The sequence below is a fragment of the Mobula hypostoma genome, chromosome 1, assembly GCF_963921235.1.
Source record: "Mobula hypostoma chromosome 1, sMobHyp1.1, whole genome shotgun sequence".
NCBI classification, from domain to species: Eukaryota; Metazoa; Chordata; class Chondrichthyes; order Myliobatiformes; family Myliobatidae; genus Mobula; species Mobula hypostoma.
The window spans coordinates 37,091,915-37,113,965 of record NC_086097.1 but is presented as its reverse complement, the minus strand read 5'-3'; the positions used below and the strand labels follow the sequence as shown (position 1 = coordinate 37,113,965).

General features: G+C 40.7%; 1 protein-coding gene across 5 annotated transcripts; it reads right to left on the bottom strand.

Annotated features, from left to right (window-relative positions):
• Positions 1-19: 19 nt before the first annotated feature.
• On the bottom strand, positions 20-22,033 carry trmt5 (tRNA methyltransferase 5). Of its 5 annotated transcripts, none has more exons than XM_063046517.1 (5): positions 12,341-13,665; positions 9,528-10,171; positions 9,087-9,211; positions 5,735-6,386; positions 20-4,884 (listed from the first exon to the last, which is right to left on the bottom strand). In XM_063046517.1, the coding sequence occupies exons 1-5, from the start codon at positions 12,397-12,399 to the stop codon at positions 4,814-4,816; spliced, it is 1,551 nt and encodes a 516-aa protein (XP_062902587.1). In that variant the 5' UTR covers positions 12,400-13,665; the 3' UTR covers positions 20-4,813. The 5 variants fall into 5 exon arrangements, with proteins under 5 accessions (XP_062902587.1, XP_062902597.1, XP_062902623.1 ...); XM_063046527.1 differs by lacking the exon at positions 12,341-13,665 and adding an exon at positions 22,000-22,033 and having other exon boundaries at positions 21-4,884; XM_063046553.1 differs by lacking the exon at positions 12,341-13,665 and adding an exon at positions 21,791-21,985 and having other exon boundaries at positions 21-4,884; positions 9,528-10,055.
• Positions 22,034-22,051: the final 18 nt, after the last annotated feature.

Genomic DNA, 22,051 nt, shown 5'->3' with positions numbered 1-22,051 from the left:
CAGTATGAGAAAATTGCAGTCTTCTTATTTAAACAAAATAAAACTCTTGTCGTTTATTCTCTTCAGCACTTTATTCCCTTCAACAATAAAATGACATTTTCAATTTTTAATCTTACCCTTTGGAGCTGAAGTAAAATATATAGATAAGAATCATGGTATAATTGACACAAACGTGAGCCCATCTTGTATATATCAGTTCCTTGTATAGTAATCCATTCAGTCTCTCTTCACTTTTTGTCCCTTTTCATCCCTTAGTCTTCAGGTGCTTCTCCAGTTCTTTTTGAAAGGCCTGAAACACTTCCACCACTCAACTGCCATTGGACACATGGGGGAAGGGGAGGAGAAATCAAACTTGTCCTGTCTAATCATGTATTTCAAATTTTCTACATCATGTTTAGCACCTTTCTATCCTTCCTGAAGTCCTGTCTATACGTCTGACTGCACTCTATTTCTTGCATATGTGAGATTAAAACAGGAAATGGAGTCACTGCCATTAGGAGGAAGAGAAACTGAGACCAGTAGCGTTGAAAAGGTCAGGGTAATTGGAATGTATTGCTGCTGACAAAGAATGGAAACTGGATAGGTGGGAGGCAGACAAAAAGAGTGGAGGTACACAAAAACATGAACAGCTTGTATGGCTGGAGATGGCGAGGTCCTTGTCAATTCCAAGATCCCATTCAATGCCAGAAACACATTAATGACCTCATTCGGATACTGAAGTAATTTCCCCAGACTACACAAGTGGACAAGGAACAAGATAACTAAATAAAAATGTTTACTAACAGACGTGTTTTTTAAATGCCCTGTTGTTCCACTTGTAATGACTAGTGGTTAATGTTTATAATAATTATTTCAGATGATATTAATGTTTTAGCCAAGAATAATGAAAGGGATCATAAGCACCTTTTTATTTTATTCAAAGGGTAGGGTCTATCTTTATAGGATGAAATTATTGGTCATTGGTCATTATTGAAATGTGGCTTATATTTTGATAGCCTACTTCTTACAGACTTGAGTAGAAAACGATCTTCCCATACAACACCTGTAGAAAAAAAATCCAGATAGTGTCTTCAACCAGAAAGATCTATGGCATGGGATGGGTAAGGAATTGCCCCCGTGCATTTAGACTTAATAAAGATCCTAATACCTGACATTTCCTGCTGTTTGAAGGTGTTATGTTCACTTTATAACTTAATATCCTTTTTTTTTAAAAAAGAGTGACAATGGTCATTATTTAAGACTTACATATTTTTAAAATAAGTGACCCTAATATGATATTGCTAATACTGAAATTTGAAAATGAAGCTGCATATTGTTATGATAGAGACACAGACTGAACTGACAAAATAATAAAATGCTGAACCTTTCAGCTCTTCATTCTTATCACTTAACTAAGGGAACAGGAATGGTTCACGCGACCCTGGGAAATAAAGCAATCAAAGTTGACTACTGCCAGTAGTTAGTTTAAAAATACTTTCATTTCATTTAAGCACGAGCACAACTTGAGGGGTATCACAATGCTCCTGTTGGCATTAAAAGGTTGATGTTTAAATAAAGTTCTGGTGCCATCTGTAACGAGTCCCTGTGGAATTGGGGGTTTCCTTAGGTGCTCCAGTTTCCTCACACAGTCCAGAGATGTACCAGGTAGGTTAATCGGTCATTGTAAATTGTCCTGTGATTAGGTCAGGGTTAAATCGGATGTTGTCGGGGATTGCTGAGGCAGCGTAGCTCAAAGGGCTGGAAGGGCCTACTCCACACTCTATCACTAAATAAAGTCTCTGCACTGGTGTGACTGAAACATGCTGTAGGACTTTGAATACAATTCGGATGCAGAATTCCAGCAAAATAGAAGAAACTTAACATACCTGGTAATCTATAGTACTTTTCCCCAATGAGGTCACACATTAACCACAAAAAACAAAACTGTTATTACTCACAGTGATGCTCAGAACACTGAGAACCAAAAGTAAGTCTAATCTGTTTGACTGACCATGTCGTTCACAAGATTTATACTCACACTCAATTTAATTTTTAAAAAAGCTAATGAACCACTTCAGGGCAAGTACAGTGGCATACAAAAGTGTGGGCACCCCGGTCAAAATTTCTGTTACTGTGAATAGCCAAGTGAGTAAAAGATGACCTGATTTCCGAAAGGTATAAAGTTAAAGATGACACATTTCTTTAATATTTTAAGCAAGATTACTTTTTTATTTCCATCTTTTACAGTTTCAAAATAACAAAAAAGGAAAAAGGCCGGAAGCAAAAGTTCAAGCACCCTGCATGGTCAGTACTTAGTAACACCCCCTTTGGCAAGTATCACAGCTTGTAAACACTTTCCGTGGCCAGCTAAGAGTCTTTCAATTCTTGTTTGGGGGATTTTCACCCATTCTTCCTTGCAAAAGGCTTCTAGTTCTGTGAGATCCTTGGGCCGTTTTGCATGCACTGCTCTTTTGAGGTCTATCCACAGATTTTCGATGATGTTTAGGTCGGGGGACTGTGAGGGCCATGGCAAAACCTTCAGCTTATGCCTCTGAGGTAGTCCATTGTGGATTTTGAGGTGTGTTTAGGTTCATTATCCTGTTGTAGAAGCCATCCTCTTTTCATCTTCAGCTTTTTTTTTTACAGACGGCATGATGTTTGCTTCCAGAATTTGCTGGTATTTAATTGAATTCATTCTTCCCTCTACCAGTGAAATGTTCCCCGTGCCACTGCCTGCAACACAAGTCCAAAGCATGATCGATCCACCCCCATGCTTAACAGTTGGAGAGGTGTTCTTTTCATGAAATTCTGCACCCTTTTTCCTCCAAACATACCTTTGCTCATTGTGGCCAAAAAGTTCTATTTTAACTTCATCAGTTCACAGGACTTGTTTCCAAAATGCATCAGGCTTGTTTAGATGTTCCTTTGCAAACTTCTGACGCTGAATTTTGTGTGAGGATGCAGGAAAGGTTTTCTTCTGATGACTCTTCCATGAAGGTCATATTTGTGCAGGTGTCACTGCACAGTAGAACAGTGCACCACGACTCCAGAGTCTGCTAAATCTTCTTGAAGGTCTTTTGCAGTCAAACGGGGGTTTTGATTTGCCTTTCTAGCAATCCTACGAGCAAAATTTTCTCGGTCTTCCAGACCTCAACTTGACCTCCACCGTTCCTGTTAACTGCCATTTCTTAATTACATTACGAACTGAGGAAACGGCTACCTGAGAACGCTTTGCTATCTTCTTATAGCCTTCTCCTGCTTTGTGGGCATCATTTATTTTAAATTTCAGAGCGCTGAGCAACTGCTTAGAGGACTCCATGGCTGCTGATTGTTGGGACAAGGTTTGAGGAGTCAGGGTATTTATAAAGCTTTGAAATTTGCATCACCTGGCCTTTCCTAACAATGACTGTGAACAAGCCATAGCCCTAACAAGCTAATTAAGGTCTGAGACCTTGATAAAGGTCATCTAAGAGCTCAAATCTCGGGGTGCCCAAACTTTTGCATGGTGCTCTTTTCCTTTTTTCCCCCACTCTAAAATTGTACAAAACAAAAATAATACACTAATCTTGCTTAAAATGTTGAAAAGAATGTTTCATCTTCAACTTTATGACTTTTGAAGATCAGTTCATCTTCTACTCACTTAACTATTCACAGTAACAGAAATTTTTACCAGGAGTACCCAAACTTTTGCAAGGACACATAAGCTGCCAGAAACTACCGATGCAGGGTCTCAATCCAAAATGCTGGTTACTCCTCTGACCCACTGAGTTCATTCAGCAGCCTATTTGATTAATTGAGATACAACATGGAATAGGCCTTTCCAGTCACATTGCCCAGCAATCCACAATTTAATCTCGGCCTAGTCATGGGACAATTTACAATGATCAATTAACCTAACAACCAGTACGTCTTTGGATTGTGGGAGGAAACCCACATGGTCACGGGGAGAATGTACAAACTTTTTACAGACAGCAGTGAGAATTGAACCCTGGTCGCCTGTACTGTAGTGTTGTGCTAACCACTACGCTATTGTGCTGCCCCTTTGTCATCAGCAAAACAGATGGTATATTGTTGTGTTTTTAATAGTGTGCTAACTCATTTTTAAACCTATAAATCTCCGTGATAAATAATCATTTGGCATATTTTCATTGTTCCGAATCTTAGAAAAACATTGGATGTCTTTATTTTATTAAGTCAAAAGCAATCTTGATTATAACGGCTCAAAAGCAGTGAAATTCATTTAACAATCTCAAAATATTTGTTATTTGAGTATCTTATTCTTTCAATGGAATAAAAACTGCTTCAACACTACTGTAAATTGAAGCCCAATCATTTAGATACTATAGCTGCCGAAAATAGGTTATGATAAATGCAATTTATTTACTGCATTTGGGCTGAAGCCATCTATTCTAAAACCTACTGAAATTTGCTCTGCTGAAAAGAATATAATTCAAGATATTTAAGCTTTCTGAAAGTGTTCCAAAAATCCAAAATGATTCATGAATGCTGAATGCATTTTTTTAAAAGTTTTATTTGCAGTTCTAATGGTGGTGGTGAAGGAAGTCAAGATTTTCCATTGGTTACTTATTAATATGATAGAATTCAATATCCACAGTGGAAAAACTATCCTGGCTAGAAAGTAAAGTGAGCCCTTGAGAGGACTTCAATCCCCATTATAACAAATCACTGGCTGTTTATAGAAGCAAGTCATGACCAGGAGAAAGGAGACCAGGAAATGATGCAAACATTCAGATTCCTTTAAGTGACTGGCAATTAAATTGCACTGTATTCAGTTTCTTAACTGCTAAAAATGAGGTTGCTCATTTATCACAAGTCACCGTGGTCCATTACAGGCAGTAGTCTCATCAAACCTTAGGCGTTTTGGAGCTGGTTCTTTGGTATTGTCTGGGAAGTTGAAAAGAAAATTGCATATTAATGACAGAACTTTTAATCTGCAACTAAACTAAAACTCACAAGAACAATTTTGTTTCAATCCATTACGTTTGATCTCCAATCCCTTAATAAAAATTTTTATAGTCTTTCAAATTCCTGCTCTGAATCTCAACAATCTTAAAGTTAAAATCTTCTTTAATTACGCTGGCAGTATACAATTCTTTTAATACTGGGTAAATTAAATCCAGCAGTCCTCAATGTACACTTTATAATATATAATCATTTTCAGCAGTAGGATGAAAAATCACATTCCCTTTCATAGTTTCCGAACAGGGTCTTTCCCTGCCAGAAAGGTGGTCACAACAGGATCACAAAATGTAGGAACAAGTTATGTGTAAAATAAAGGAATTAAGTTTCACTTATTGAAATCAAATACAGCACAATAAAATCCAAGTATTTTTAATTATTGGTGGGTACCATTATGCTTAAAATTACAGAGCTAATTTATACCCATACACTAAATAAAACATAGCTCAATTATATATGTCACAATCTTCAGATTTATAAGATAAATAGTTATACTAATAACCCATTTAGGTTTGGGGTAGTACAATAGCTTTTAGCAATACAAGTCCTTAGGGCATTTACAGAAATATTTAGTAGTGTTCCTTCTAATGCCAGCCCCTGAATTTAGAAGAAGAATTTTTTTTTGTAGATCAGGTTAACAAGGGTGATATTCTAATTTAAATGTTTGAGGCATTGTCTATTATGCAATGGTAAACTTGATCACAATGAATTTTGGAAAATGTCACAATTAGAATATGACATTATCAAAAATAGATACTGCCATAGAGGTACTAACCTTCTGCTGATAGATTTCTGCACAGCACCTCAGCAGGGACCATAAAACTTATACACATCATTTCCTTGTTTGGGGCCACATTGCGAACCAAATGGATTGAGCAACGTCCTTCTAAAGTGGTATTTAGGAAATATTCTGCTCTTCTCTGAATATCTTTGGCAGGTTCATCACTCTTAGAAAAACTGTAGCAATGGACTGTAGGTAAAACATCAAAAGAATCCTGTTCCTGTAAAAGTTGTCTAAATGCATCCAGGAACTCAATTGCCAAACCGGGCAGATTCATGATTATGTGAATAGAGGTTTTGTCCTCCTTTAACGAACATGTTTCAATTTGTTTTGCTAAATCTTCTTTAACTGGACCCATAATAAAGTTCCTACCGTCCAGATTGAATGTTTGTACATTTTTATCGACTTTGTTCATCTTGCAGTTATGCACCAGCCACTTATAAGATTCTGGGTTAAGATCATTTGCCATAACTTTGCATTTTTTCTTTGCTGCTGGAATAGCAAAAGGTCCAACACCAGCAAATACATCATACACTCGATCTCCAGCTTTCAAAAGATCAACTATTCGACCATGTTCTGTGCTGAGTCGTGGATTCCAGTAGACTTTGGAAAAATCAAATTCGTATGTTATGTTGTTCTCTTTGACCTATCAAGACACAATGTATATTTTTCATACTTCAATTGCTGATAGAAGGTAAATAAAATCATTAACACTAAGCTATCAAAACAGAATTGTGAGAACATATCCGATCATAATTTTTTCAAGAACGGAACAGATAAGATGGATTTAAAAGTTAAATGGAACACTGTCTTTCAAAAAAAAATCACCTACTTCACGTTACAATAGAACCATTGGTGCAAAGTATTCCTGACTAGCTTATTGATATTGTATTTAAACACATCTCTGGGAATGAATGGATGCAGCAGGAGACTGGCATCTTAAATACTTTCCACCCAATGTTCTGTAATTATTACCATAAATCTATGCCAGGTTTTACTTTGCAAATAGAGTCAAAACATTATTTTCCAGCAGACATTCTACTGTGTCTTTAAAAAGTTATCCACACTTCCCAGAAAAGGCAATCAGATAATTCAACCCTGGTACTGCTGTCTTTTACAAATTCCATCCACTACTGGGTTCCTATATAAATTGTATACAATTTAATTCCAAATGAAATGCATTCAGAATAAAATGTTAAAACAAGAAATCTATTATTTTTGTCCTGAGTTACAATGCAACCTAAATATGAGACTCAGTACATTCCTTTTTTCAGATATTAAAAGGTTAAAAAATCTAGATGGGAATAAGACAAAATGTTAAGTTGTTTCTCGATGCCTATGTTTTATCAAAGTTGCACTCTATAATCATCTTATCAAATATGTATAAAAATAATTAAATATATCTGCTATTAGGAAATGAGGCAGGGCAGGCGACAGAAGTTTGTGTAGGGGTACACTTTATACCTAGTGATCATAATGCCATCAGTTTCAAAGTAAATATGCAAAAAGATAGGTCTGATTTGCGGGTTGAGATTCTAAATTGGAAAAAGGCCAATTCTGATGGTATCAGAAAGGATCTGGCAAGTCTGGATTGGGACAGGCTGTTTTTTGGCAAAGGTGTACTTGGCAATTGGGAGGCCTTCAAAAGTGAAATTTTGAGAGTTCAAAGCTTGTATAGTCCTGTCAGAATAAAAAAAAGTAAAGATAAACAGGTTTAGGGAACCTTGGTTTTCAAGAGATATTGAGGCCCTGGTTAAGAAAAAAAAAGAGATGCATAGCAGGTAGGAACAAATGAGGTGCTTATTGGAGTATAAGAAATGCACGAGAACACTTAAAAAAAAGAAATCAGGAAAGCTAAAAGGCGGCATGAGGCCCTAGCACACAAGGTGAAGGATAATCCTAAGGGATTCTACAGGCATATTAAGCGCAAAAGGATTGTGAAGGACAAAATTGGTCCTCTGGAAGATCAGAATTGTGTGCAGCCAAAAGAGATGGGGTAATCCCAAATGAATTTTTTGTATCTGTATTTGCTCAGAAGACGGAAACAGAGTATATAGAAGTGAGGGACCCAAAACAGATTACAGAAGAGGTGGTATTTGCTGCCTTCAGGCAAATTAGGGTGGATAAATCTCCAGGGCGTGGCAAGGTGTTCCCTCACAGCCTGTGGCAGGCAAGTGCAGAAATTGCCAGAACCCTTGCAACATCTCACAATTGTCTGCATTAAATTCCATCTGCCATTTGGTGTTGCACTTCGGTACGAGCAACCAGGGTAGGTGAGGAGTGCTGTAGAACAAAGGGATCTGGGAATTATAGGTCCATAATTAATTGAAAATGCCATCACAAGTCAAAAGGGATGTAAAAAAAGATTTTAGGACATTGGCCTTCATAAATAAAAGTACTGAGTACAGGAGATATGTTGAGGTTTTATAAGATGTTGGTGAGGCCTAATTTGAAGTATTGTGTGCAGATTTTGTCATCTACCTACAGGAAAGATCTAAATAAGGTTGAAAAAGTACAGAGTAAATTTACAAGGATGTTGTTGGGACTGGAGGATGCCAGTTATAAGGAAAGATTGAATAGGTTAGGACTTTATTCTTTGGAACATGGAAGATTGACAGGAGATGCGATACATGTATACAAATTTATGAGAGCTATAGATAGTGTAAATGAAAGTGAGCTTTTTCCACTGAGGTTGGGTGGAACTACACCTAGAGGTCATGGGTTAATGGTGAAAGGTAAAAATTTTAAGGGGAACATGAGGGGAAACTTCTTCACTCAGAGGGTTGTGAGAGTGTGCAGGTGGTGCATGCAAGCTCGATTTCAATGTTTAAGAGAAGTTTGGATAGACATAATTTTTCTTTTGATTTCTCTTAATTTCTCAGATCAAAGATGGGCCATAACTACGCCTGCCTATTTGTTGGCTGCATCGATCAGTGTTTGTTCTAAACTGACTTAATGCCACTCCCCAACCCTTTCCCTTACAGCACCCACTGCACTGGCCCAAAACTTTTATGGTCAATTTCAATTAACAATTGCTGCCTGACCTGCTGTGTTAGTCCAGCAGTCAGTTTTATTTTGCACCAGGTTCCAGCATCTGCAGTGCTGTGTCTCCATGATTATTACTATGTTAAGTTTCTTGTTTTCATTAGGTTTGCTGTAATCTACACATGTAAAAAAAATAAAGCATTACGTTTGCACGTGAGCATCACAATTTATGTTTCCGCTGAAAGACTGCCCAAGATTCTTTAATAGTGTCTGTTAAAAATATCTGTTTTTTTTAGAAAATGAAAAAGATTGTACCAACATCACTGGGGAAAAAAAATACACTGAAATTTAATACTCTTACCTTTGCTATCATATTGTCTTCCCCCGCCAATACTTCCATCTGAAAATTACGGTAAGTATTCTCAATAATATTAATTTTATTAACCACTGAAGTTATTCCAGGATTCTTATCCATTATAACTTGACCTAAGAAACAAAATTATTGGCATGTGTATTTAAGAATCATAGTTTAATTCAGTTGTTTTGAATAATCTGCATCTATTTTTGATATAGGACTACAGCCCTAAAGTAAACGCATTACTTATAAACTTACATTTTAAAACTTAATGAACAATAATAAGTTAAATCTCAATATTTATCACAAATATTGGTAAAAATAGATGTTTGATAGATTGATCAGTTGTTTGTAATCAATTCACCAGTGGTTGCATTAAATAAAATTGCTATCTCTGAGACAAAAAATATTTTCTTTTGCTTAAAGACAATTAAATTCAGACCCTACCAATCAAATGCTTGTATGGAAGCTGATGACCTCGAAGATTCATGTGAGCAATGTGGCCAATTCTGCTAAATCCAGTAGTTACGTCCTGTCCTTCAGGCAAAACTGCCTTCAGAATTTCTTCAGGTTTGAAATGTTCATATGTCATTTCTAAATTATACAGGTGAATCTGAGGATCAACATTATATTCCTTTAAAACAGCTCTCTCGACAGCTCCAAAAGATTCTGAGCATGATATTTTGTTTGGGTCCATCAAGATGAATCTATACATTTCATCTTTAGAATCTTCAACTACACGCTTCAGTCCAGGTCTTTTTATTGCAATATTTCTCAGAGGTTTCATGACTTTGTTGATTAAGTCCTTTCTCACTTTAAGAGCTGGAAGTGCAACAGTTTTCTGAAATAATTCCCTGTTTAGCTGAGTTAAGCCACGGACTGCTGCAGCAGGAACATAAAGATCAATGTCTTCTTCAAGTTTCTGTACTGACATCATGCCAAATTCTGGGGTGTTATCTCTGGGGAAAAAACGTTCTGCAAAAAACCGTGATTTTATTGCAGTAAAGTAATACCACTGCTTCTGTGCCAACTTTTTAGGTGATATACTTAAAACATTGTTTGCCCATATCTTGGTAAAGAAAACAAGAAACCTAATTTGAAGGAAGAAAATCAATTAGTTAGACTGAAAAGAAACCTCAAGTTTCTGCATCACCAGCTCATTGATCAGATTTTTGCCAAGCGAAACACAAAGGAATACATTACAGTACTGAAAATGACAATGTTATTTTTATAAAATAGGTTCTCTAAGAAGTGAAGAAACAATGCATCTCAGATCACAAACAACAGAAAATCCGCAGATGCTGGAAATCCAAGCAACATACACAAAATGTTGGAGGAACTCAGCAGGCCAGGCAGAATCTATGGAAAAGAGTACAGTTGACATTTTGGGCCGAGACCCTTCATCAGTATGGTCCTGATGAATGGTCTCAGCCCGAAATGTTGACTTTACTCTTTTCCATAGATGCCGCCTGGCCCGCTGAGTTCCTCCAGCATTTTGTATGTGTTGAATGCATCTCAGATCTTGAAGTTCCACTGATTCCAAAGATGCTTCAAAAGTGCTTGCTTTGGAAATCTAAAATTCACTCCCCTGTCTGTCTTTTTTCCATATTAGTAGTACTTCTTGTTCTTGCCCCAACAAGAAATTTCTATGAACTCTGCTTCTAATTTCTATCCTTTCCTCCCATTCATATATCCCATCTGTGACTCTTCTCATTCTCAACTTGTTTCAGAGGGGACACAAAAGACTGCAGATGCAGGAATCTGGTGCAACTGCGGAATAATTCATTTGTGGGGGAAAATGAATTGTCAACATTTCAGGTTGAGACTAAATCCATTTCAAGGGGCTGGTTATCAACTCGTATCAAATTTAAGCACACCATTCTCCACAACTTCTGCCATCTTCAATGGGATCTTACCACTAAACACATCTTTACCGCCCCCCTCCCCACTAATCTCACACCTGGTACTTATCCCTGCAAGCGGAAGAAGTGCTACACCTGCCTATTCACCTCCTTCCTCACCTTCATTCAGTGCCCCAAACAGTCCTTCCACGTGAGGCAACATTTCACCTGCGAATCTGTTGGGGTAATTTACGTTGGGCCCTCTATGTGGCCTCCTCTATATTGGTGAGACCCAAGGTAGATTGGGGGAACACTTGGTTGAACACCTTCACTCCATCTGCAACCAAAAGGATTTCCCAGTGGCCAACCATTTTAATTCCAATCCCTATTCCCATTCCGACATGTCGGTCTATGTCTTCCTCTTCTGCCACCATGAGGCCACTCTCAGGATGGAGAAGCAACACCCCCTATTTCGTCTGGGTAGCCTCCAACCTGACCTGATAGTATGAACATTGATTTCTCCATTTTCTGGTAACTTCCCCCCTCCCCCTTCTTCAATTTCCCACTCTGGCACCCCTCTTACCTCTTCTCCCTACCTGGCTATCACCTTCCCTGGTTCCCCTCCTACTTCCCTTTCTTCCATGATCCACTCTCCTCTCCTATTAGATTCTATCTTCTTTGGCCATTTATCTTTCCCACCTATCACTTCCTAGCTTCTTACTTTATCCCCCCTCCCCACCCACCTGGCTTCACCGATCACCTTCTCGCTCGTAATCCTTCCTCTCCCCGACCTTTTTCTGACTTCTTCCCCCTTCCTTTCTAGTCCTGAAGAAGGATTCTCGGCCTCAAACGTCAAGTATTTATTCAGTTCCACAGATGCTGACTGACTTGCTGAGTTCTTCTAGCATTTTGTGTGTATTGCTCTGGATTTCCAGCATCTGCAGAATCTCTTGTGTTCAGTTCACTTCTCTGGCTACTTTAATTACACTTGTTCCGACCACATTTCTTGGAAAGACCCATACATTTCCAACAATTTTGCCATATTTGTGAAAATGATTTCATTTCTGGTAACAATGCATCCTATCTGTCATTCTTTAACCTTAGCTGAAGATGTACCTACACTCTGATTTATTCAACAACATCCTTCCCACTTGCTTATTTCCGATATTACTTCCCCTCCTTTCCAAAATGACAAAAGAAAAATTGCTTTTGTCCTCACTTCCACTCTGCTGTTTCAGCAATGACTCTGACTGAGGTTCTGAATACAAATATAGTTTAAAACGAGTTCAATGGTGAGACAGTCAAAAGATCTCAAGATATTATTTCTATCTTCAAATGGACGCCTGATAGCTCGTGACTGGAAAAAAAAACAGGGAGTTATCCCTTGTATCCTGATGTCAAAATTTTAAAGCTAATTACCTGATTTTTACATTATTGTCTGTGAATGCATGCTTTTCACACATTAAATGCAAGGCCATAATTCAGAAGTGCATTAATGGTTGTAAGGTGACATTCTGAAACAGGCAGGATAAGCTCTATATAAATGCAAGCCTTCTCTTTTCCTCCTGCCAAACCCATCACACTTGAACCCTTGGAGCCAACATTAGCTTCTGCAACTGGATTCTCAACTTGCTATCTACAGACTGCAGTAGTAAGCACAGGCAGCATACCTCCATCACGATTATTCTAAACACTGGTGCTCCACAAGATTCCTGCTATTAACTTTGTACTCTGCCATCAAGTTCGACCTTCCAAAGGGTATCATTTTACACTTTTTTAGCTTGCCACTTCTCAGCTCAGCTCGGTATCTCATTAGTAACCTATGACAACCTTCTACACTATATAAAACACCACCAACCTTTGTGTCATCTGCAAACTTACCAACCCAGTCATTCACTTCTCCAAGACATTCATAAAAAAAATCACAAAGAGCGCAGGCGTACAGGAATAGATCCCCACAGAATGCCATTAATCACCAACCTCCAGGGAAAATAAGCTCCACCTCTGCCTTCTGTGGCAATTCCAAATCCTGTTCCAATTCCAAGTCTTCTCTGCCAATTCCAAATCCACACAGCAAAGTTTCTCTGGATCTCATGCTTCCTGACTTTCTGAATGAGCCTACCATGGGGAACTGGTTGTATGCATTACTAAAATCCATATTCACATCATCTACTGCTCCACCTTCATTAATTTGTTTAGTCATCTCCTTGAAAAAGTCAACCAGGCTTGTGTGGCAGGGCCTGCTCCTCACCTCTACCACTAATCAAAATATGCTTCACCAAATGCTCATATCTCCAAGAACATTACCCTGAGAATATTTGTTCCCATTTTACACTCCCAACTGATTAACAGCATCATAATTCACTCTCTCCCCACCCAATTAAATACCGTCAAAGTAAATTTGTTATCGAAGTACATATATGTCACCATATACAACCCTGAGTTCATTGCCTAGTTCTAGATCCAGCATAGCCTCAGTGTGTCAGGCATCCTTCCTGGACAAAATGAACAAATTCAGCCCCATCCAAACTTCTTGCACTAAGGAGGTGCCAATCAATATTAGTGAAGCTGATGTCACCCATGATAACCCTGTTATTTTTGCACCATTCCAAATACTGGCTACTGATCTGCTCCTCAGTGTTCCTGTTTCCATTGAGTGGGCCTATAAGATTACTCCCAAATGAGTGATTGCTCCCTTCCAGTTTCTGACTTGCACCCAAACTAAGTAGATGATCCCTCCACGATGTCCTCCCTTTCTGCAGCTGATACATCTTTCACCCCCACCCCCCGGGTCTCTTTTGAAACATCTAAAATCTGGAACAGCAGCCAATCCTCCCCCTGTGACTACTAAGACTCTGTAACAGCCAGAATGTTGCATTTCCATGTACTGACTCGTGCTCCAAGTTCACCACCCTTGTTCCTGATAATGCAGTAAAATACCCATCCCAGTGACTGCAATTTTACCTTATCAACTGCCCCATCACTCTGCTTCCTATTCCCTTGCCAACATAGTTTAAACACTTCTCAACCGCTCTAGCAAACCTTCCTGTAAGGACATTGAGTCCAAGTGTAACCCATCCTTTATACACAGGTCAGACCTTCCCCATAAGAGATCCCAATGATCTACAAACCTGAATGCCTGCCCCTTGCACCAATTCTTCAGCCACACATTCATCTACCATATCACTCTATTCTTACTCGCACTGGTGCGTGGTACAGGCAGCAATCCTGAGATTACTATCTTTGAGGATCTGCTTTCTCACTTCCTTCCGAGCTCCCCGTATTTGCTTTTTAGGACCTCATGCCTTTTCCTGGCTATTGTTATAGACAATAGGTGCAGGAGTAGGCCATTCGGCCCTTCGAGCCAGCATCGCCATTCACTGTGATCATGGCTGATCACCCACAATCAGTATCCAGTTCCTGCCTTATCCCCATAACCTTTGATTCCGCTATCTTTAAGAGCTCTATCCATCTCTTTCTTGAAAACATCCAGAGACTTGGCATCCACTGCCTTCTAGGGCAGAGCATTCCACATATCCACCACGCTCTGGGTGAAAGTTTTTCCTCAACTCCGTTCTAAATGGCCTACCCCTTATTCTTAAACTGTGGCCTCCGGTTCTGGACTCACCCATCAGCGGGAACATGCTTCCTGCCTCCAGCATGTCCAATCCCTTAATAATCTTATATGTTTCAATCAGATCCCCTCTCATCCTTTTAAATTCCAGTGTATACAAACCCAGTCGCTCCAATCTTTCAATATATGACAGTCCTCCCATCCTGGGAATTAACCTTGTGAACCTACGCTGCACTCCCTCAATAGCAAGTATGTCCTTCCTCAAATTTGGAGACCAAAACTGCACACAATACTCCAGGTGTGGTCTCACCAGGGCCCTGTACAGCTGCAGAAGGACCTCTTTGCTCCTATACTCAATTCCCCTTGTTATGAAGGCCAGCATGCCATTAGCTTTCTTCACTGCCTGCTGTACCTGCATGCTTGCTTTCAGTGATGTATGTACAAGAACACCTAAATCTCATTGTACTTCCCCTTTTCCTAACTTGACTCCATTTAGATAATAATCTGCATTCCTGTTCTTACCAAAGTGGATAACCTCACATTTATCCACATTAAACTGCATCTGCCATGCATCCGCCCACTCACCCAGCCTGTGCAAGTCACCCTGCACTCTCATAACATCCTCCTCACATTTCACACTGCCACCCAGCTTTGTGTCATCTGCAAATTTGCTAATGTTACTTTTAATCCCTTCATCTAAATCATTAATGGATATTGTAAACAGCTGCGGTCCCAGCACTGAATCCTGCGGTACCCACTGGTCACCGCCTGCCATTCTGAAAGGGACCTGTTAATCGCTACTCTTTGTTTCCTGTCAGCCAGCCAATTTTCAATCCATGTCAGTACTCTGCCCCCAATACCATGTGCCCTAATTTTGCCCACTAATCTCCTATGTCAGACTTTACAAAAGGCTTTCTGAAAGTCCAGGTACACTACATCCACTGCCTCTCCCTTGTCCATTTTCATAGTTACATCTTCAAAAAATTCCAGAAGGTTAGTCAAGCACGATTTCCCCTTCGTAAATCCATGCTGACTTGGACCTATCCTGTTACTGCCATCCAAATGTGCCGTAATTTCATCTTTTATAATTGACTCCAGCATCTTTCCCACCACCGACGTCAGGCTAACCGGTCTATAATTCCCCGTTTTCTCTCTCCATCCTTTCTTGAAAAGTGGGACAACATTAGCCACCCTCTAATCCACAGGAACTGATCCTGAATCTATAGAACATTGGAAAATGATTACCAATGCGTCCACGATTTCTAAAGCCACCTCCTTAGGTACCCTGGGATGCAGGCCATCAGGTCCCGGGGACTTATCAGCCTTCAGACCCAACAGTCTATCCAACACCATTTCCTGCCTAATATAAATTTCCTTCAGTTCATCCATTACCCTAGGTCCTTTGGCCACTATTATATCTGGGAGATTGTTTGTGTCTTCCCTAGTGAAGACAGATCCAAACTACCTGTTCAATACGTCTGCCATTTCCTTGTTCCCCATAATAAATTCACCCTTTTCTGTCCTCAAGGGCCCAATTTTGGTCTTAACTATTTTTTTCCTTTTCACATACCTAAAGAAGCTTTTACTATCCTCCTTTATATTCTTGGCTAGCTTACCTTCGTACCTCATTTTTTCTCCGCGTATTACATTTTTAGTTACCTTCTGTTGCTCTTTAAAAGTTTTCCAATCCTCCGGCTTCCCACTCATCTTTGCTATGTTATACTTCTTCTCTTTTACCTTTATACTGTCCTTTACTTCCCTTGTCAGCCACGGCCTCCCCTTACTCCCATTAGGATCTCTCTTCCTCTTTGGAATGAACTGATCCTGCACCTTCTGCATTATTCCCAGAAATATCTGCCATTGTTGTTCCACTGTCATCCCTGCTAGGGTATTGTTCCATTGAACTTATACTAGTACTAATACGTACCACAACTTCTGGCTGCCCTCCCCGCCCCTTAAGAATGCTGTGGACTTGATCTGAGCTATCCCCAACCCTGACACCTGCAAGGCAGTATACCATCCAGGAGTCTCTTCCACATCTACAGATTCTCCTCTTTTGTTTCACTAACTATTGAATCTCCTGTCATCATCACTCTCCTCTTCTCCCCCTTCCTCTGAGCCACAGAACCAGACTCAGTGGTGGAGACCTGGTCTTTCAGGTATTTCTCCTGGTATTTTTCCCCGATCAACAGTATCCAAAGCGGTATACTTTTTACTGAGGGAATGGCCACAGGTGTACTCTACATTGTGTGTCTATTGTTTTTCCCTCTCCTAACAGTCACCCAGCTACTTGCCTCCTGCAACTTAAGCGTTACCGCCTTCCTGTAGCTCCTATCTATCATCTCCTCATTCTTCTGAGTGATCGGTAGGTCATCCAGTTTTCTAACACAATCTGCAAGGAGTTGCAGCTGAATGTACTTCTCGAAGGAGTAGTCATCAGGGACACTGGAGGTCACCCTATATCATGCAGGAGGAGCACCACTGCTGCCCTGGGTTCCATTCTTGCTGCTCTACCTGTGCAATAATGAAGAAATTTAAAAAAAATAAAACTTACCAGAAACTCATGTTAGCCTCTGCCACTTCTCGCCAAAGCCTCAGCTCCCCGCTGTCACCACATACCCTCACAATATGGCCACACCCACAATGGACACTCTGCTTAAACTATCTTCTTTTTCTTAGTCCTAGTGAAATCCATAACCAAGGAGACTTGTTCTTTTCAATGCCTTCAGCTCACACAGATCTTGCTCATGATCCTCCAAAGTAAAACTCACTCGCAACACGACTTCCTCATTTAACTACCTTCTCCTCTAACTTCGATCCTCTAAATTAAAACTCACAAGCAATGAGACTTGTTCTTTTCCATGCTTCCTGCTCTTGCACAGATCCGCTCTGCAGGTTGGGTGAGTACCTTATTCTATCCACTTGCATGGCTCTGAGTTTCCTGCCATGTCTCATTGTAATATTTTGCTCCATTTTTCTTTCACTTCATACAAATTTCCAATAAATAACATTTTATCTTTCAGTTAGAGAAATTACAATTTCCCCCATTTAAGATGATAAAAGGCATTAACAGAGTGGAGTGAACAGCCAGCACGTTTGCCCTAGGTTGGAAATAGCTGATACAAGAGGGCACAATTTTAAGGTGATTGGATGAAAGTATGGGGGAGGAGTGTATGTCAGAGATGGATTCTTTTCTGACACAGAGTTGTGGGTGTGTGAAACGCCCCAGCATGGACGGTAATAGAGGCAGGTACATTAGGGACATTTAAGAGAACCTTTGGATAGTCACATGGATGAAAGAAAAATGGAGGGAAGCATTAGATTGATCTTGGAGTAGGTTAAAAGATTAGCACAAAGTCATAGGCTAAAGAGCCTGTAATGTGCTATGTTCAAATTTCAAAGTAAACTTATTATCAAAGTACATATATGTCACTATATACAACCCTCAGATTTATTTTCTTGCGGGCATAATCAGTAAATCCAATAACCATAATAGAATCAATGAAAGACCACACCCAATAGGCGGACAACCAGTGCACAAGACAACAAACTGCACAAATACTAAAGAATAAAAAATCAATAAGCAATAAATACTGAGAACATGAGATGATGCGTCCTTGAAAGCGAGTCCACACTTTGTGAAAACAGTTCAGTGATGAGGCAAGTGAAGTTATCCCCTCTGGTTCAAGAGTTTGATGATTGAGTTTGATCCCAGTTTCCCTCGGGATCAATAAAGTATGACTACGACTATGAGGGGAAGTAACTGTTTCTGAACCTGGTGGTGTGAGTCCTGAGGCTCCTGTACCTTCTTCCTGATGGCAACAGTGAGAAGACAGCCTGACCCAGGTGGTGGGGAACACTGATGATGGATGCTGCTTTTCTGCGACAGCGCTCCATGCAGTTGTGCTCAACGGTGGGGAGGGCTTTACCCATGATGTACTGGGCCGTATCCACTACTTTTTGCAGGATTTTCCGTTCAAGAGCATTGATGATACAGCCAGTCAATATACTCTCCACCACATACCTATAGAAGTTTGTCAAAGTTTTAGATGTCATGCCAATTCTTTGCAAACTTCCGAGGAAGTAGAGGCAGCGCCGTGCCTTCTTCGTAATTGCACTTACGTGCTGATTCCAGGAAATAATAGCACTGAGGAATTTAAAGTTCCTGACCTTCTCCACCATTCAGGATTGGCTCATGGACATCTGGTTTCCTTCTCCTGAGGTCAATAATCATCTCCTTGGTCTTGCTGATATTGAGTGAGAGGTTGTTGTTATGGCACCACTCAGCCAGATTTTCAATCTCCCTTCTGTATGCTGATTCGTCACCATGTTTGATTCAGCCAGCGACAGTATTGTCGTTAGCAGACTTAAATATAGCATTGAAAGCGTGCTTAGCCACCGTCATAAATGTAAAGTGAGTAGAACAGGGGGCTAAGCTCACAGCCTTGTGGCACACCTGTGCTGATGGAGATTGCGGACGAGATGTGACTGCCAATCTGAACTAAATATGATCCACAAGTGAGGAAATCAAGGATGCTGTTGGAAAGCTAATTCTAGTTTCAGATCGTAACCAATGATTCCATTTTTTTGTGGACAGTTGTATTTACAGGTTCTCCAAGCACATCTAGTTTTAGTTGTCCCAGTCCTATTTTGCCTTACGTCATCCCCGCCCTTTGAAATTTACTCATGCTTTGCCTCCAATCCCAAAACATTTTCTTTTGTTCATCACCGACTAGGCTGCGTGGTTGGCCTCTTGCTTGTCTCACTTTGTTCTTATGACTGTGAGGTCAAGCACAGCTCCAAGACCAAATGCAAGTTTGTTGGCTGAATCAAAGGTGGTGATGAATCAGTATACAGGAGGGAGATTGAAAATCTGGCGAATGGTGCCACAACAACAGCCTCTCACTCAATGTCGCAAAACCAAAGAGTTGATTATTGACTACAGTTGGAGGAAAATGGAGGTCTGTGAACCAGTTCTCATTAGGGCATCAGAGGTGGGGAGGGTCAATACCTTTTATTCCTTGGTGTTATCCCTTCAGAGGATCTATCCTGGGACCAGCACGTAAGAGTCATTACAAAGAAGCATAGCAGCGCCTCTGCTTCTCAGAAGTCTGTGCATGTCATCTGAAGCTCTGACAAAGTTCTATCGATGCACAGTGGAGAATATTCTGACTGGTTTCATCACGATCTGTTATGGAAACACCAATGCCCATGAACTGAAAAACCTACAAAAAAATAGTGGATACAGCACAGCTATCACAGGAAAAGGCCTTTCAACCACTGGGCACGTCCACAAGGAGCCACAAGAAAGCAGCAATCATCATCAAAGACAACCCCCCCCCCCAACCAGCAATCATCATCAAAGACCCCCCCCCCACCAACCCCCAGCATCCAGGTCATACTCTCTTCTCAATGCTGCCATCAGGAAGCGATCCCAGAACCCTAGGCCCCACACCACCAGTTTCAGGAACAGTTATTACCCTTCACCCATCAGGCTCCTGAATCATCATGGATAACTTCAAACACGAGGAAATCTGCAGATGCTGGAAATTCAAGCAACACACACAAAAAATGCTGGTGAACGCAGCAGGCCAGGCAGCATCTATAGGAAGAGGTACAGTTGACGTTTCGGGCCGAGACCCTTCGTCAGGACTAACTGAAAGAAGAGATAGTAAGAGATTTGGTGGGGGAGGGGGAAGAGGTCCAAAATGATAGGAGAAGACAGGAGGGGGAGGGATGGAGCTAAGAGCTGTAAAGTTGATTGGCAAAAGGGATATGAGGCTGGAGAAGAGAGAGGATCATGGGACGGGAGGGCCAGGGAGAAAGAAAGGGGGAGGGGAGCCCAGAGGATGGGCAAGGAGTTACAGTGAGACAGACAGAGGGAGAAAAAAAGAGGAAAAAAAGGGAAAAAAAATAGTAAATAAGTAAATAAGGGATGGGGTATGAAGGGGAGGTGGGACATTAACAGAAATTAGAGAAGTCAATGTTCATGCCATCAGGTTGGAGGCTACCCAGACGGAATATAAGGTGTTGTTCCTCCAACCTGAGTGTGGTTTCATCTTAACAGGATAATTTTACTCACCTCAACACTAAACTGATTCCACAACATTTTCAAGGAATCCACAACTTTTGTGCTAAACATTATTTATTTATTGTATTTGCAATTTGTCTTCTAACTCAGCAGGTCAGGCAACAAGTATGGAAATGAATAAACAATTGATGTTTCGGTCCTAAGCCCTTCTTCAGGACTGGAAAGGAAGGGGAAGAGGCCAGAATAAAGAGGAGGGGGGATGGAAAGGAGGACAAGCTCGAAGGTGATAGATGAAGCCTGGTGGGTGGGAAAGATAAAGGGCTGGAGAAAAAGGAACCTGACCGAAGAGAGTGGCACATGGGAGAAAAGGAAGAAAGAGGGGCACTGGGGAGGTGTGTGGCAGGTGAGAAGAGGCGAGAGCCCAGACTGGAGAAAGAAGAGGAGAATGGAGTAGGTTGTGGAATTAGTTTAGTGTTGAGGTGAGTGAAATTATCCATAATGGTTCAGGGGGAAAAAAACATACTGGAAGGAGAAACCCGTGTTCATCACGTTGGAGGCTACCTAGACAGAATATGCTGCTCTACCCTGAGAGTGCCCTTATCGTGGCAGAAGAGGCTACGGACAGTCACAGTGGAATGGGAATGGGGACAGGAATTACGATAGATGGCCACCAGGAAATTCCACTTTTGGAGAATGGAACGCAGGTGCTCAACAAAGCAGTCCCCAATTTACACCGGGCCTCATCAAGGTAAAGGAGGCCACATTGGGAACACCACATACAACAGACAACCCCAATACTTCCTCTAAGAATCTGTTGGGGTAGTCTATTGCTTTTCCAGCATTTTCCTTTTAAATTCAGATTTTCATCATTTGTAGTTTTTTTTGTGTTAATGAAACCTATGCTTTAGGGAATTTCTACTTAGGAGGTATAGACAAACTGACCAGAATTTTAACCATATCAGCACTAAGTTTTCAATCGCAGGACTGATTGATTGCACTAGGACAAATGGCCCTTGATGCTTCATACTTCACCATTTGCAATGTAAGATAACAGAAGTTTACGATATACCCTTAGTCTGAATCAGTGCAGCTTTAAGAGAGAAACCCAAAATCTAATCCTAAAGCATGCTGTGTGTATTGCTTACAGAATATCATGATGCCACTGTCGTAGTGTCCCATAGCTTGGAAGTTATAACGGCAGCGGAAGAAAACCTCTGGGTAACAAGAGGTAGGCATTAACTGCTCACATCAGTCACACACCCACCATAGTTAGCAGAAGGGATGTCTGAGTGTTGCCAGGGCCCGTCTCCCTTGCCTGGATTCGCTGCATCTGGACAGAGTAAACGTCAACTCCGATCTACCATGAATATTCTCCCCCTCCCCAGTGAAGGTCCGTCAGGATCTCGATCAGGGGGAGTAAGTGCAAAGTCTCTGCACGGGGGAACAGTTACCAGCAGCCGACCCGTCACTCACCTCATCGCCGATCTCCAGCAGCATCATGATTCCCTCGGAGCGTCATCAAAAA

Bases quoted from the DNA above. Each gene is read 5' to 3' on its own strand.
- trmt5 (XM_063046517.1), bottom strand. From the start codon at position 12,399: ATGGCCTTGCATTTAATGTGTGAAAAGCATGCATTCACAGACAATAAT. The intron at 9,212-9,527 runs GTAGGGTCTGAA...TTTGTTTCTTAG, and splicing joins TCCATACAAGCATTTGATTG to GTCAAGTTATAATGGATAAG. The intron at 6,387-9,086 runs GTAAGAGTATTA...GTGTCTTGATAG, and splicing joins AAGACAATATGATAGCAAAG to GTCAAAGAGAACAACATAAC.